This window comes from Oncorhynchus clarkii, chromosome 27 (genome assembly GCF_045791955.1).
Source record: "Oncorhynchus clarkii lewisi isolate Uvic-CL-2024 chromosome 27, UVic_Ocla_1.0, whole genome shotgun sequence".
NCBI classification, from domain to species: Eukaryota; Metazoa; Chordata; class Actinopteri; order Salmoniformes; family Salmonidae; genus Oncorhynchus; species Oncorhynchus clarkii.
Genome location: NC_092173.1, coordinates 9708059 through 9721929, shown reverse-complemented (window position 1 = coordinate 9721929; position 13871 = coordinate 9708059). Strand labels below are relative to the sequence as shown.

General features: G+C 43.5%; 1 protein-coding gene across 1 annotated transcript in view; it reads left to right on the top strand.

Annotated features, from left to right (window-relative positions):
* Positions 1–11089, top strand: part of LOC139385898 (ankyrin repeat domain-containing protein 13B-like) — a 38381-nt gene extending 27292 nt beyond the window's left edge. The window contains exons 6-15 of the mRNA XM_071131191.1: positions 1713–1929; positions 2328–2394; positions 2702–2783; positions 3557–3621; positions 3994–4130; positions 4968–5125; positions 6063–6257; positions 7864–8033; positions 8592–8668; positions 10249–11089. Of these exons, the coding sequence (XP_070987292.1) occupies positions 1713–1929; positions 2328–2394; positions 2702–2783; positions 3557–3621; positions 3994–4130; positions 4968–5125; positions 6063–6257; positions 7864–8033; positions 8592–8668; positions 10249–10450 (1370 nt within the window). The 3' untranslated portion in view covers positions 10451–11089. The remainder of the gene's footprint in view (positions 1–1712; positions 1930–2327; positions 2395–2701; positions 2784–3556; positions 3622–3993; positions 4131–4967; positions 5126–6062; positions 6258–7863; positions 8034–8591; positions 8669–10248) is intronic.
* The last annotated feature ends 2782 nt before the right edge of the window (positions 11090–13871 follow it).

Sequence of the window (13871 nt, the reverse complement as noted above, 5' to 3'; positions counted from 1 at the left end):
AACCTGTCTGTCTCTTTCTAACCTGTCTTTCTCTCCCTTTCCGTCTCTTTCTAACCTCTCTGTCTCTTTCTAACCTGTCTTTCTCTCCCTTCCCGTCTCTTTCTAACCTGTCTTTTTCTCCCTCCCCGTCTCTTTCTAACCTGTCTTTCTCTCCCTTCCCGTCTCTTTCTAACCTGTCTGTCTCTCCCTTCCCGTCTCTTTCTAACCTGTCTTTCTCTCCTTTCCCGGCTCTTTCTAACCTGTCTTTCTCTCCCTTCCCGGCTCTTTCTAACCTGTCTTTCTCTCCCTTCCCGGCTCTTTCTAACCTGTCTTTCTCTCCCTTCCCGGCTCTTTCTAACCTGTCTTTCTCTCCCTTCCCGGCTCTTTCAAACCTGTCTTTCTCTCCCTTCCCGGCTCTTTCTAACCTGTCTTTCTCTCCCTCCCTGTCTCTTTCTAACCTGTCTTTCTCTTCCTCCCCGTCTCTTTCTAACTTGTCTTTCTCTCCCTCCCCGTCTCTTTCTAACCTGTCTTTCTCTCCCTGTCTGTCTCTTTCTAACCTGTCTTTCTCTCTCTGTCTGTCTCTTTCTAACCTGTCTTTCTCTCCCTTCCCGTCTCTTTCTAACCTGTCTTTCTCTCCCTTTCCATCTCTTTCTAACCTGTATGTCTCTTTCTAACCTGTCTTTCTCTCCCTTCAAGTCTCTTTCTAACCTGTCTTTCTCTCCCTCCCCGTCTCTTTCTAACCTGTTTTTCTCTCCCTTCCCGTCTCTTTCTAACCTGTCTTTCTCTCCCTCCCCGTCTCTTTCTAACCTGTCTGTCTCTTTCTAACCTGTCTTTCTCTCACTTTCCGTCTCTTTCTAACCTCTCTGTCTCTTTCTAACCTGTCTTTCTCTCCCTTCCCGTCTCTTTCTAACCTGTCTTTTTCTCCCTCCCCGTCTCTTTCTAACCTGTCTTTCTCTCCCTTCCCGTCTCTTTCTAACCTGTCTGTCTCTCCCTTCCCGTCTCTTTCTAACCTGTCTTTCTCTCCCTTCCCGGCTCTTTCTAACCTGTCTTTCTAACCTGTCTTTCTCTCCTTTCCCGGCTCTTTCTAACCTGTCTTTCTCTCCCTTCCCGGCTCTTTCTAACCTGTCTTTCTCTCCCTTCCCGGCTCTTTCTAACCTGTCTTTCTCTCCCTTCCCGGCTCTTTCTAACCTGTCTTTCTCTCCCTTCCCGGCTCTTTCAAACCTGTCTTTCTCTCCCTTCCCGGCTCTTTCTAACCTGTCTTTCTCTCCCTCCCTGTCTCTTTCTAACCTGTCTTTCTCTTCCTCCCCGTCTCTTTCTAACTTGTCTTTCTCTCCCTCCCCGTCTCTTTCTAACCTGTCTTTCTCTCCCTCCCCGGCTCTTTCTAACCTGTCTTTCTCTCCCTCCCCGGCTCTTTCTAACCTGTCTTTCTCTCCCTCCCCGGCTCTTTCTAACCTGTCTTTCTCTCCCTTCCCGTCTCTTTCTAACCTGTCTTTCTAATCCATCCATCTTTCAGTCTATATCTCTCACATCTTCCTCCTCTCCCTCTCTCTCTCACATCTTCCTCCTCTCCCTCTCTCTAACCCGTCTTTCTATCTGTCTAAATCCATTTCTGTCCGTTTATCAGTGTCTCTAACCCAACCTCTCTCTCTCCCTCTCTATCTAACCCATCTTTCTCTCTAACACCCTCGCTCTCTCACTCTCATTCTAAGTACTCCTCTCTGTCTATCCGTCAGACTCCAGTGCAGTGGTGATGGAGGTGGACCACGACAGACAGCTGGTGTTCTGTGAGACCCTGTGTGTGTCTTCTCTGACGTCTCCCTCGCCTCAGCGGGGCACTACCGGCCTGGGCCTCCTGGGTGCACTACTGCCCAGCGAGGAGCAGGTGGCAGCCCGCCTCTCCGCCCCTGTGGTCACCACCCAGCTAGACACCAAAAACATCACCTTTGAGAGGTGAGAGACGGAGGGAACGAGAGAAAGAGGGTTAGCATTGAGCAGGATCAGAGATGGGTATGGAAAAGAAAGGGAGTAGAACAATGGTAGTGAGTGAGTGATAAGGGAACGAGGAGAGTAGAAGAGGAAGGAAGAGGAGAGGTAGGAGGTCACTAAGTGCAAGACCAGACACATCTCTCATGCAGGTCAGATTGTATAAAAAAGTGAGAGAGGGGGAGGTGAGAATGTGTAATCATCATTTATTGCTTGCTGAGTGTCACCTCTGTCGTTTTGGCAGCTTCAGCGGTACGCTCGACATGCCAATAATCCATTTCTGAATATGAATTGAAGGGAGGGAGAAGACCACCTCAAAGTCTGACCTGTTGTTTTGTGTCTGGCTATCTCTGTCTGTCTGGCAGGAATAAGACTGGCATCCTTGGCTGGCGCAGTGAGAAGACAGAGATGGTGAACGGGTACGAGGCTAAGGTACAGACATGGAGTCATTAATCCTTCCATCCCTGGCTTTCAATTTGGTTTTGCCCGAATGAAATAAAACACTTGAAAGTTCAAGACGTACAGTATATAATGTCATTTGTTTCCTGAGCGCTGGTTCTAGAGTAAAGCACTATCAATATACATAGACTCAGCAGTGAGCCCACCTCCCTACTACATCACTAACCTAAATCAGTCACCGAATGTGTGTCCCAATTGGTACCGTCTTCCCTATATAGTGCGCTATTTATCCAGAGTCTCATAACCATGACACTCTACTTGTCCTTGTCTTCTCTGTTAGGTGTACGGCGCCTCCAATGTGGAACTGATCACTCGAACCCGAACGGACCATCTCAGTGAGCCCCTCAAGGCGAAGCCCAAAGGTGTCTCTCTTTGCGGAAGTTCTACCTATTTGTTTAAAAATCCCCTTGCGTCATTTCTGGTAATCTTCCACGTCTTGGCTTAGATGCAGTAAAAGGGCTCAATTCGGAGCTGAGATAAGCGTGTGCAGCACAGACTTTGGTGTAAGTCATTCATTGACTTCAATGGGAGAATTGTGCGAAGATTTGAGTTGAGCGTGCTGATCTCAGGTCAGGATACAGCCCTAAGCAAACTGGAGTGTATTCACTAGGAAGAAAACGGGCTGAAACGGAGAAGGACTAACCTGAACTTGTCCAATAAGAAACGCTTGTTTGGGTTGCAAAATATTTAGCTATGGTTTGCACTAATAGACACACCCCTGTTGAGAGGCTCTGATGTGGATAATTGCACTGAAGCTCCAATAAGTGGCCCTAAAGCATTTTCCACAGTCATTTCCTTGGTCAGAGAAGACTATTGTCCTTGTTTTTCCCTCCCTGGGCTTCCCAGCAAAGTGCTCTGTTCTGATCACCGGCCCCGTCCCTCTCAAAGCCCTCCCTCCAAGAACCCAACTCCCCCAGTCCCTTATCCCATCTCCATTCCTCCAAAATTGATGAGAGACACCAGTCGAGAATTCTTAGGTTAGTGTTGCAGACATAGAAATAGTATTAGTAGAACAGACATTCCCGCTTCCACTACCAGGTCAACATTCCAAAATTCCTACTAACCCTATTTCTATGGTCATTGACTTGCTCTTGTTCCTCTCATGTATGTTCCACTGATGTGACCTTTTCCTCAGGCGGTAAGACGCCCCTGCAGAACTTCCTAGGGATCGCCGAGCAACACGTGGGGCCCAACAATGGGGTTAGTGGTCACAGTCATCATTATCCTCCTCATCACAATCATCAATCCTAATCCTCATCATTGCATATGGATTTGACCTTATTGCTACAGTGAATCATAAGCCAACATAGCTGTCAATATTGATATGAGTAAAGAGGTCCCTGGGCTTCTCTTCTCTCTCAAATATTGATGACCATTTTAATTGGCGTCTGCCGGCAAACCCGCTGACAATCTTTATCCCCCTCTCTCATCCTCTCACTCTCTCTTTCTTTCTCTCTTTTAACCCTCCTTCCTTTTCCCTCTCTCTTTCGCTCTCTTTCTTCACCCTCCCTCCTTTTATCTCTCCTCTCCTCTCCTCTCTCCCCATCCCCCTCCCTCCCCTTCTCTCAACAGGCCCTAGTGACTCAGATGTCAAGTCCTGCCGTGACCAACCCCACAGCCCTGACAGCCGAGGAGTACTTCAATCCCAACCTGCCCCTGGGCACCCGGGATATTGGCCACCCCTGTCAACTCACCACCAAGACTCAGAGGTGACAGCGACAGCCATCACAGCCCTTATAACAACCTCTATGCCTGGGGCCCTTGGCTATAATAGCCCTGTCCAGAACCGTACAATATGTATGCATCCCATATGGCACCCTATTCCCTCTATAGTGCATTACTTTTGACCAGGGCCCAATGTAGTGCATTATGTAGGGAATAGGGTGCCATTTTGGATGCCGTCTACAGTATGTCTCTGGCCCTGTCAAGTGTTTTGGCTCTGGCCCATGCCTGTACATGTTTTCCTTCTATCCAATCTACGTATGATGTGTGATCCGGTAATTGACCACGAACCTGGATGTCACATCAATAGCCGTTTAGAATTCTGCTGGTTATTGTGACAAGACAACAGTGAGATGGTGTCCCAGCCCGATCACTAGGCTATGGAATGGAATGGCCTGAACATGGAATGGCCTGAACAGAAACCCCGCACACACAGTGCTTTAGAGAACAGTTGATTGCCGAGTCGATGGTGAAGCCCATCTTTTGCAGTGCAACAAATTACAAGGCAAAAAAAAAATGATCTCAGGATTTGATAAACGTTCTAGGATGAGATAGAAGAAGAGTTCCAGTCTCTCACAGTTTTTCAATATGTCTGCGTGACCAACAAAGATGCTTTCTGCGCGACACGTTACTGCATTGTACTGTTTGTAGTACTTGTGTATAACACGGTGGTGTTCATTAGGCACTTAACAGAACAGAAATTAAACAGGGAGGGACTACTCTTCATTTTACGTTTCCAAACATTCTGCAACGTTGACCCTTTCTGAACATGAGTCAGGTGCATTGTATAATATGCATATGCACATGTTTCCCGGTTTCCTCAGGTTCAAGGCTAAGCTGTGGCTGTGTGAGTCCCATCCTCTGTCCTTAGCGGAGCAGGTGGCGCCCATCATTGACCTCATGGCCATCTCCAACGCCCTCTTTGCCAAGCTCAGGGACTTCATTACCCTGCGACTGCCCCCCGGCTTCCCTGTCAAGATCGGTGAGGGAGTAGAGGACACTCTCGTAACCAGATAGTTTGCTCTGCATCCTAGAGACCTGGCATATCATGGTAGTGAGAGTGGAGAGAAAGCGAGAGGTTATCAAAAGTAGACCAGTGGTTTAAAGTGCTAAAGTAAAAATACTTGAAAATACTAATACTTAAGTCGTTTTTTTAGGGGTATCTGTACTTTACTTGACTATTTATATTTTTGACAACTTTTACTTTTCCACTACATTCCTAAAGAAAATAATGTACTGTTTACTCCATACATTTTCCCTGACACCCAAAAGTACTCGTTACATTTTGAATGGACAGGAAAATGGTCCAATTCACACATTTATCAAGAGAACATCCCTGGTCATCTCTACTGTCACTGATCTGGCGGACTCACTAAACACAAATGTTTCATTTGTAAATGATGTCTAAGTGTTGAAGTGTGCCCCTGGGTATCAGTAAATTAACAAAACTAGAAAATTGCACTGTCTGGTTTCCTTAATAGAAGGAATTTGAAATGATTTATACTTTTACTTTTGATACTTACGTATATTTTAGGAATTACATTTACTTTTGATACTTACGTATATTTTAGGAATTACATTTACTTTTGATACTTAAGTATATTTACTTTTACTCAAGTAGTGTTTTACTGGATGACTTTTTTCACTTTTGAGTCATTTTCTATTAAGGAATCTTTACTTTCACTCAAGTATGACAATTGGGTACTTTTTCCACCACTGAAGCTGACCCTCCTGTCCTTATGTCTGGGGTGGCATTCTGACTACTCCTTCATTTCATTCAGATGCTGCCTCAAATATGATTCATTGGGATTTGCCCAACTTTTAACGTTTGGAATATTTACACCTATTGCACATTAATTATGAATCCAGTGATAATCATAAATCCTAAACATCTCTCTCACTTCTCTTCGTCTTCTCAGAAATTCCCATCTATCACATCCTGAATGCCCGGATCACCTTTGGGAACCTGAATGGGTGTGAGGAGGGGTCTGTGACGGGGCCGGATCGGGTGGAGGGGGAGGTGGACGGACAGAAGGACAGCAGCCCCAGGACTGACACAGACACCCCCTCCCCAGGCAGCGACTCTTCTAGTGTCTCCAGCTCCAGCTCCACGAGTGAGAAACACACACCTACACACACCAACCCCCTCCCCCGAGGGGAGGACAACTCATAATAATGCTGGAACGGAGCGACTGGAATGGCATCAAACAAAAAGAAACCAGGTGTTTGATGTGTTTGATACCATTCCACTTATTCCGCTCCAGCCATTACCACGAGCCCATCCTCCCCAATTAAGGTGCCACCAACCTCCTGTGATACACTCCATCTTTACACTACAAATAGGGCCAGGAGTGTTTCCCAATCACATGACTTGACCAGGACAAAGTCAGTGTTTTACCTGGTTGGACAGGAAACACTTTGACATAGGGGTCGTTTGTGAATGGAGGTGGGATTTGGGCATGACATTTTGGAAAAATATGAACCTCATTTCTATTTCAATATATTTGGATACATTTTCCCATTCTAAATGCATCTAATATGGCAGCAGTAACACCAATGACGGTAACACAACCAATGACACATTTTAGGAAATTGAGGATGTTATTAAATGGAGACCACAGCTCAAATCTAACTCTTAGATGTTAAGTCCCCCGTATGGTTCTGGACCGGTTCCGACTGACATTTTGGCGTACAAAGTGTTCTGTTAACGCCGTAGGGTCCGTACCTTATAGCACCAAAAAATCCCATCTGTCTGCTCTCCTTTCCACTCCCTCAGCGGAGCTATATTTAGAAAGCATTTCAGTCATCTCAAGCTCTATTGCCCCACTTCTGTTGAATAGGGAAAAAAAATCATATATGGTTTTCATATTTTCACAATACTTCTACTCTGTGCTTGAGCTTGTGTCCTCAAAAGTGAGTACACCCCAGATATGTATAACTATTATTACCAGAAAGGTGAGTTCCAGACCTTTCTAAAATTATGCAGCATTACCAGTTATTGTTTATGGCCAGCTCATGAATAATAATTACGTTTGTGTATGTCTATATAGGCAACAAACTAAAAAAATCATCATTCATGAGTAATTAACCTTTTACAAAATAATTTACTAAAGGGATATGATTCATATTTTTACTCACAATATAATTTTCCCTTAATTTAAATTGAGTACCACCAATGACACTTTGTATTTAGGCATTACCAAATTATCATTGGAGTCTTCAAAAGTATGACATTCTAAAAGGGTGTGATTGGCTAATCATTTTTCTTTAATATAAACCCCTCCGTTTGCCACTGGAGGGAATACTCAAGGTTCCTTGTGTATCTTCATAATGAGTGAATTTATTTTCATAGCTTTCTTTCTTTTTAGTGGCCTTTACAATATATTAAATACTTTAGTTCACTTTTTACCATTCAAAATAATAGATAGCTATCTCTATCCCAAAAACATGTCACTACAACTCTACTCATCGCGTCTTGGACAAGCCAATTGTTCTAAGTACTTTAAACGATGCATAAACATAGAGTCTTGCAGTATAAATACTTGCATTATGTTGTATAATTGATAAACAGTTAATAAAATTAAAAAAACATGATGTAAAAAGTATGATGTATAACTATTTGGCATTTTAAAGTGTTTTTCATTGTTGCTAAGGCAAGGGACGGAAGGAATGACCCATAACATCCCATCACTCCTGTGCCGTGTCTCTCCCTCTATGCAGCGTCATGTCGTGGAGGGGAGATCCCCCCGTGTGTGTTCGAGCCCCCTCAGGGTTACACTGTTCTGGGAGGCAACCAGAGGGCAAACAACATGCGTGGTGATGAGGAGGAGGACCTGCTGCAGTTTGCCATCCAACAGAGTCTGTTGGAGGCTGGCTCTGAGTTCGACCAGGTCAGACTCACTCTGGCCCCTCATAGGGCTTACTGCCATCTCAAAACCTGGCTCGTCTTCATTAAAGAACACAAAGAAAAACGTTGGAAAACTTTTTGCAACGGAAAATTAAAATGAGCGTTTCTTATTGGGCAAGTCCAGGTAGTCCCTACAAGTTTTAGTTTGTTTTCTGCCATTTGGTGCCTAATGAACATGAAGTATGGTATGATGGTAGTCCTCTTGGTTCCTAACTGGAACATAAGGTATGGTAGTCTCGTAACCTTAACTCTAAAGTAATACCATATTTCGGGGGCTCGTTCGGGATGTCAATCAACTACAGGCACATCGCATTAGTAGTGTGTACAGTTGTGCAAAGATCTACAAATACCAGATACACTGTGAAGACGTAGTATAAATCTATCCTATCAGCTAGCTAGACAAACAGTTGACTCAGTATCCTAGGGCATAATCCACTCTCAACACTGAGATTGAAACATTGAAATTACAAGAGCCTTTGGTGAGTCTTGTTGACTGACTATCTCTCTGACTCTGTCTGTCTACTTCCTGGTGTGTGTATAGGTGACTATCTGGGAGGCGCTGACCAACAGCAAGCCCAGCACACGTACTCTTCCCTGTGACCCCAGTCGCCTGCAAAGGTCTGCGCTTTCTCCGCACTCGACACGCTATCCTACTCAGCCTTTGTTTACTTTAGCCTTGGCTCGCCCTTCTCCAGCACACTGGAGGCCAGGGAGCTTCCTGGCTGCGTTCACAGCACACAATGTCACTGTTGACTCACTCCCATTCATGCACACACTGTTGTCTTTGCCTGCACCTCATACAATAGATACACTCTGAGTGAAAAGCCCCCACCTCATACAGTAGATACACTCTGAGTGACTGGCCCCCACCTCATACACTAGATACACTCTGAGTGACTGGCCCCCACTGATATATAGTAGATCTGCCTCTCTCCTTTATGCCCTCTCTGGAAACAATACACTGCATGCTAAATCAACTCAAACTAGCAATGGTGTGTGTGTGTGTGTGTGTGTGTGTGTGTGTGTGTGTGTGTGTGTGTGTGTGTGTGTGTGTGTGTGTGTGTGTGTGTGTGTGTGTGTGTGTGTGTGTGTGTGTGTGTGTGTGTGTGTGTGTGTGTGTGTGTGTTTGTTTATTTTATTTCACCTTTATTTAACCAGGTAGGCTAGTTGAGAACACCTTTGTTTAACCAGGTAGGCTAGTTGAGAACAAGTTCTCATTTACAACTGTGACCTGGCCAAGATAAAGCAAAGCAGTTCGACACATACAACAACACAGAGTTACACATGGAATAAACAAACATATAGTCAATAATACAGTAGAAAAAGTCTATATACAGTGTGTGCAAATGAGGTAAGATAAGGGAGGTAAGGCAATAAATAGGCCATGGTGGCAAAGTAATTACAATATAGCAATTAAACACTGGAATGGTAGGATGTGCAGAGGATGAATGTGCAAGTTGAGATACTGGGGTGCAAAGGAGCAAAATAAATAAATACAGTATGGGGATGAGGTAGTTGGATGGGCTATTTACAGATGAGCTATGTACAGGTGCAGTGATCTGTGAGCTGCTCTGACAGCTGGTGCTTAAAGCTAGTGAGGTAGATATGAATCTCCAGCTTCAGAGATTTTTTTGTGTGTGTGTGTGTGTGGTTTTACTAACCTTTACTAAGGATAAAATTCAGACAAGTGGGGACATTTCGACCGGTCTTCACGAGGAAAAAAGCTATTTTAGGCTCAGGTGTTAGGTTTAGTGTTACAATTATAGTTAGAATTAGGGGATAGGTTTAGTGTTACAATTATAGTTAGAATTAGGGGATAGGTTTAGTGTTACAATTAGTTAGAATAAGGGGTTAGGTTTGGGTTTAAGGTTAGGGAATCAATTGTTTGGTCTTCACAAGGATAGTAAAACAAATGTGTGTGTGTGTGTGTGTGTGTGTGTGTGTGTGTGTGTGTGTGTGTGTGTGTGTGTGTGTGTGTGTCTCTCTCTGTGTTGATGTGTGTTTGCATGTACACATACATACGTGCGTGCACATGACAACCTCTTTCTTACTCGAATGAAGTCCTGTCAAAAATAACTCTAGGTCCACCATATTTGTCAACCATTTCCACTGTCACTGTCAATTGCTCTATTCTCCTTATGCAATAACCAGGTTTCCAACCCCATTGTCTCCTCCCCCACACCCTCCTCCTCCTCCAGGACTCCCCAGCACAGGCCTTGCCCTCCAGCCAGTCTCTGTAATACGCCCACCAAGAAGCCCCCAGCAGCCTGCAGCTACGACCAGCAGCTCCGCCTGGCCATGGAGCTGTCGGCACGGGAGCAGGCAGAGGCCGAGCTACGGCGACGGCAAGAGGAGGAGGAGCTGCAGCGGACCATCCAGCTGTCACTCATGGAGAAATGAGAGCCTGATTGGCCAGATGGGCTGTAGGAGGTATGGGAAAGGAGGAGAAGGAGGAGGTGCAGAAAAGGTTGTCAATAGGAGCACCCTACTCCTGGCTGTGACAGCCTTGCTCCTCCGACAGTCACATATCCCCTTTCCCACTGCGCTCCTTCAATAAGAGCCTGTCTGTGTGGCACAACAGGGCTCTACAGTGCTGATACAGCTACAGTACAGAGTCACTACTCTCTGGTGCCACTCTGCACTCGCAGTCAGTGGAAGTTTACAACAAGAAACAAGAAGAAACACTTTTATGGAATACTACATTGACCGACCACATCAGTGGTGCTAGGGTAATACAAATTGTGTTTGTGTGTGAAGGCCATGCGTTAATAAATGGTCCCGTGATTGGGGGATAGGGTTTGTGTCCACTTCACAGACCTGGGTTTTATTCATTAGTCACCAAATGAAAGAAAATGTAATGAAACAGGGATGGACTACTTGAAATTGTCTAATAAGAAACACTTGTTTTCGTTTACTGTTGGAAATAATTCTGCTATAGTGTGCCCTAATGAATACTGCCCTCTGTGTGAGTGTCAGGTGGGTCAAAGGGGTGGGATGTTGACATACCCTATTACTTCCTCATTTTTAATAATTGCTACATTCCCCCCCCCCTTTGATTTGCGCAAAATCGAAACGTACTGTATTTACACTGGATGGAATCTTGATGACTGTTTGTGGTTCTAATATGTAGATAGAATAATAACCCTGTAGAGTTCATATTGATATGATAACACTATGACAGGAGTTCATGTTAATATGATAACACTATGACAGGAGTTCATATTGATATGATAACACTATGACAGGAGTTCATGTTAATATGATAACACTATGACAGGAGTTCATGTTAATATGATAACACTATGACAGGAGTTCATGTTAATATGATAACACTATGACAGGAGTTCATGTTAATATGATAACACTATGACAGGAGTTCATGTTAATATGATAACACTATGACAGGAGTTCATATTGATATGATAACACTATGACAGGAGTTCATGTCAATATGATAACACTATGACAGGAGTTCATGTTAATATGATAACACTATGACAGGAGTTCATATTGATATGATAACACTATGACAGGAGTTCATATTGATATGATAACACTATGACAGGAGTTCATGTTGATATGATAACACTGACAGGAGTTCATATTGATATAACACTATGACAGGAGTTCATGTTAATATGATAACACTATGACAGGAGTTCATGTTAATATGATAACACTATGACAGGAGTTCATGTTAATATGATAACACTATGACAGGAGTTCATGTTAATATGATAACACTATGACAGGAGTTCATATTGATATGATAACACTATGACAGGAGTTCATGTTAATATGATAACACTATGACAGGAGTTCATGTTAATATGATAACACTATGACAGGAGTTCATATTGATATGATAACACTATGACAGGAGTTCATGTCAATATGATAACACTATGACAGGAGTTCATGTTAATATGATAACACTATGACAGGAGTTCATATTGATATGATAACACTATGACAGGAGTTCATATTGATATAACACTATGACAGGAGTTCATGTTAATATGATAACACTATGACAGGAGTTCATGTTAATATGATAACACTATGACAGGAGTTCATGTTAATATGATAACACTATGACAGGAGTTCATGTTAATATGATAACACTATGACAGGAGTTCATATTGATATGATAACACTATGACAGGAGTTCATGTCAATATGATAACACTATGACAGGAGTTCATGTTAATATGATAACACTATGACAGGAGTTCATATTGATATGATAACACTATGACAGGAGTTCATATTGATATGATAACACTATGACAGGAGTTCATGTTAATATGATAACACTATGACAGGAGTTCATGTTAATATGATAACACTATGACAGGAGTTCATGTTAATATGATATAACCATGACCTACACTATATGGCTACACATGAATGAATATATACTGAACAAAAATATAAACGCAACATGCAACAATTTCAAAGATTTTACTGAGATACAGTTCATATGAGGAAATCAGTCAATTCAAATAAATTCAGTAGGTCCTAATCTATGGATTTCTCATAACTGGGAATACAGATATGCATCTATTGGTCACAGATACCTTAAAAAAAAGTAGGGGCATAGATTAGAAAACCAGTCAGTATCTGATGTGACCATTTGCCTCATGCAGCACAACACATCTCCTTCGCATAGAGTTGATCAGGCTGTTTGTCATCTGCCCGGTACAGTTGAAACCGGGATTCATCTGTGAAGAGCACACTTCTCCAGCATGCCAGAGGCCATCGAAGGTGAGCATTTTCCCACTGAAGTCGCACGCAGATGAGCTTCCCCGAGACGGTTTCTGACAGTTTGTGCAAACATTCTTTGGTTGTGCAAACCCACAGTTTCATCAGCTGTCAGGGTGGTTGGTCTCCAGACGATCCCGCAGGTGAAAAAGCCCGATGTGGAGGTCAAGGACTGGCATGGTTACACGTAGTCAGCGGTTGTGAGGCCAGTTGAACATACTGCTAAAAGAAACGTGTGACATTGGAGGAGGCTTATGGTAGAGTAATAAACATGACATTCTCTAGCAAGAGATCTAGTGGACATTCCTGCAGTCAATTGCACGCTCCCTCAAAACCTGAGACATCTGTGTGTCGTGACAACACTGCACATTTTAGAGTGGCCTTTTATTGTCCCCAGCACAAGGTTTTGTAATGTTCATACTGTTTAATCAGCTTCTTGATATGCCACACCTGTCAGGTGGATGGATTATCTTGGAGAAATGCCCACTAACAGGGATGCAAACAAATTTGTTCCCAAAATTTGAGCGAAATAATCTTTTAGAACATTTCTGGGATCTTTTATTTCAACTCACGAAACATGGGACCAATGCTTTACATGTTGCGTTTATATTTTTGTTCAGTGTAGGTCCATCTTTTTCACGGGGGTTATTACAGGGAGCACATCTATTGTAGGTTTCTGTTATGAAGGGAGAGGTGAGACATAGAGAGAATAGGAGATGACATAAATGGGGACTGGTGGAGATTAGTTTCATGGTGAGCTTTGTGAGTTTATTTTACTGGGGAAAAAAAGCCTCTGCACTCGATATGAATGGAGCTGTGATGTGTTTGTCTGCGTGGGGAGTGGAGTGGTACTTGTGTGACATTTCAGCATGGCCGACACTTGTGTGGGTGTTCATTTCTGACCTGAGCCAATCTCGGTGGGTGTGTGGGGGGGGGGGGGGGGGGGGGCAGGTGTCACAAGTTGCTTGTTTTTTTAAAAACTTTAAACAAAACAATGAAACAAAGAACATTAGGACATCAGCACAAATTAGGAGTCTGGTTCATACTCCTATTTATT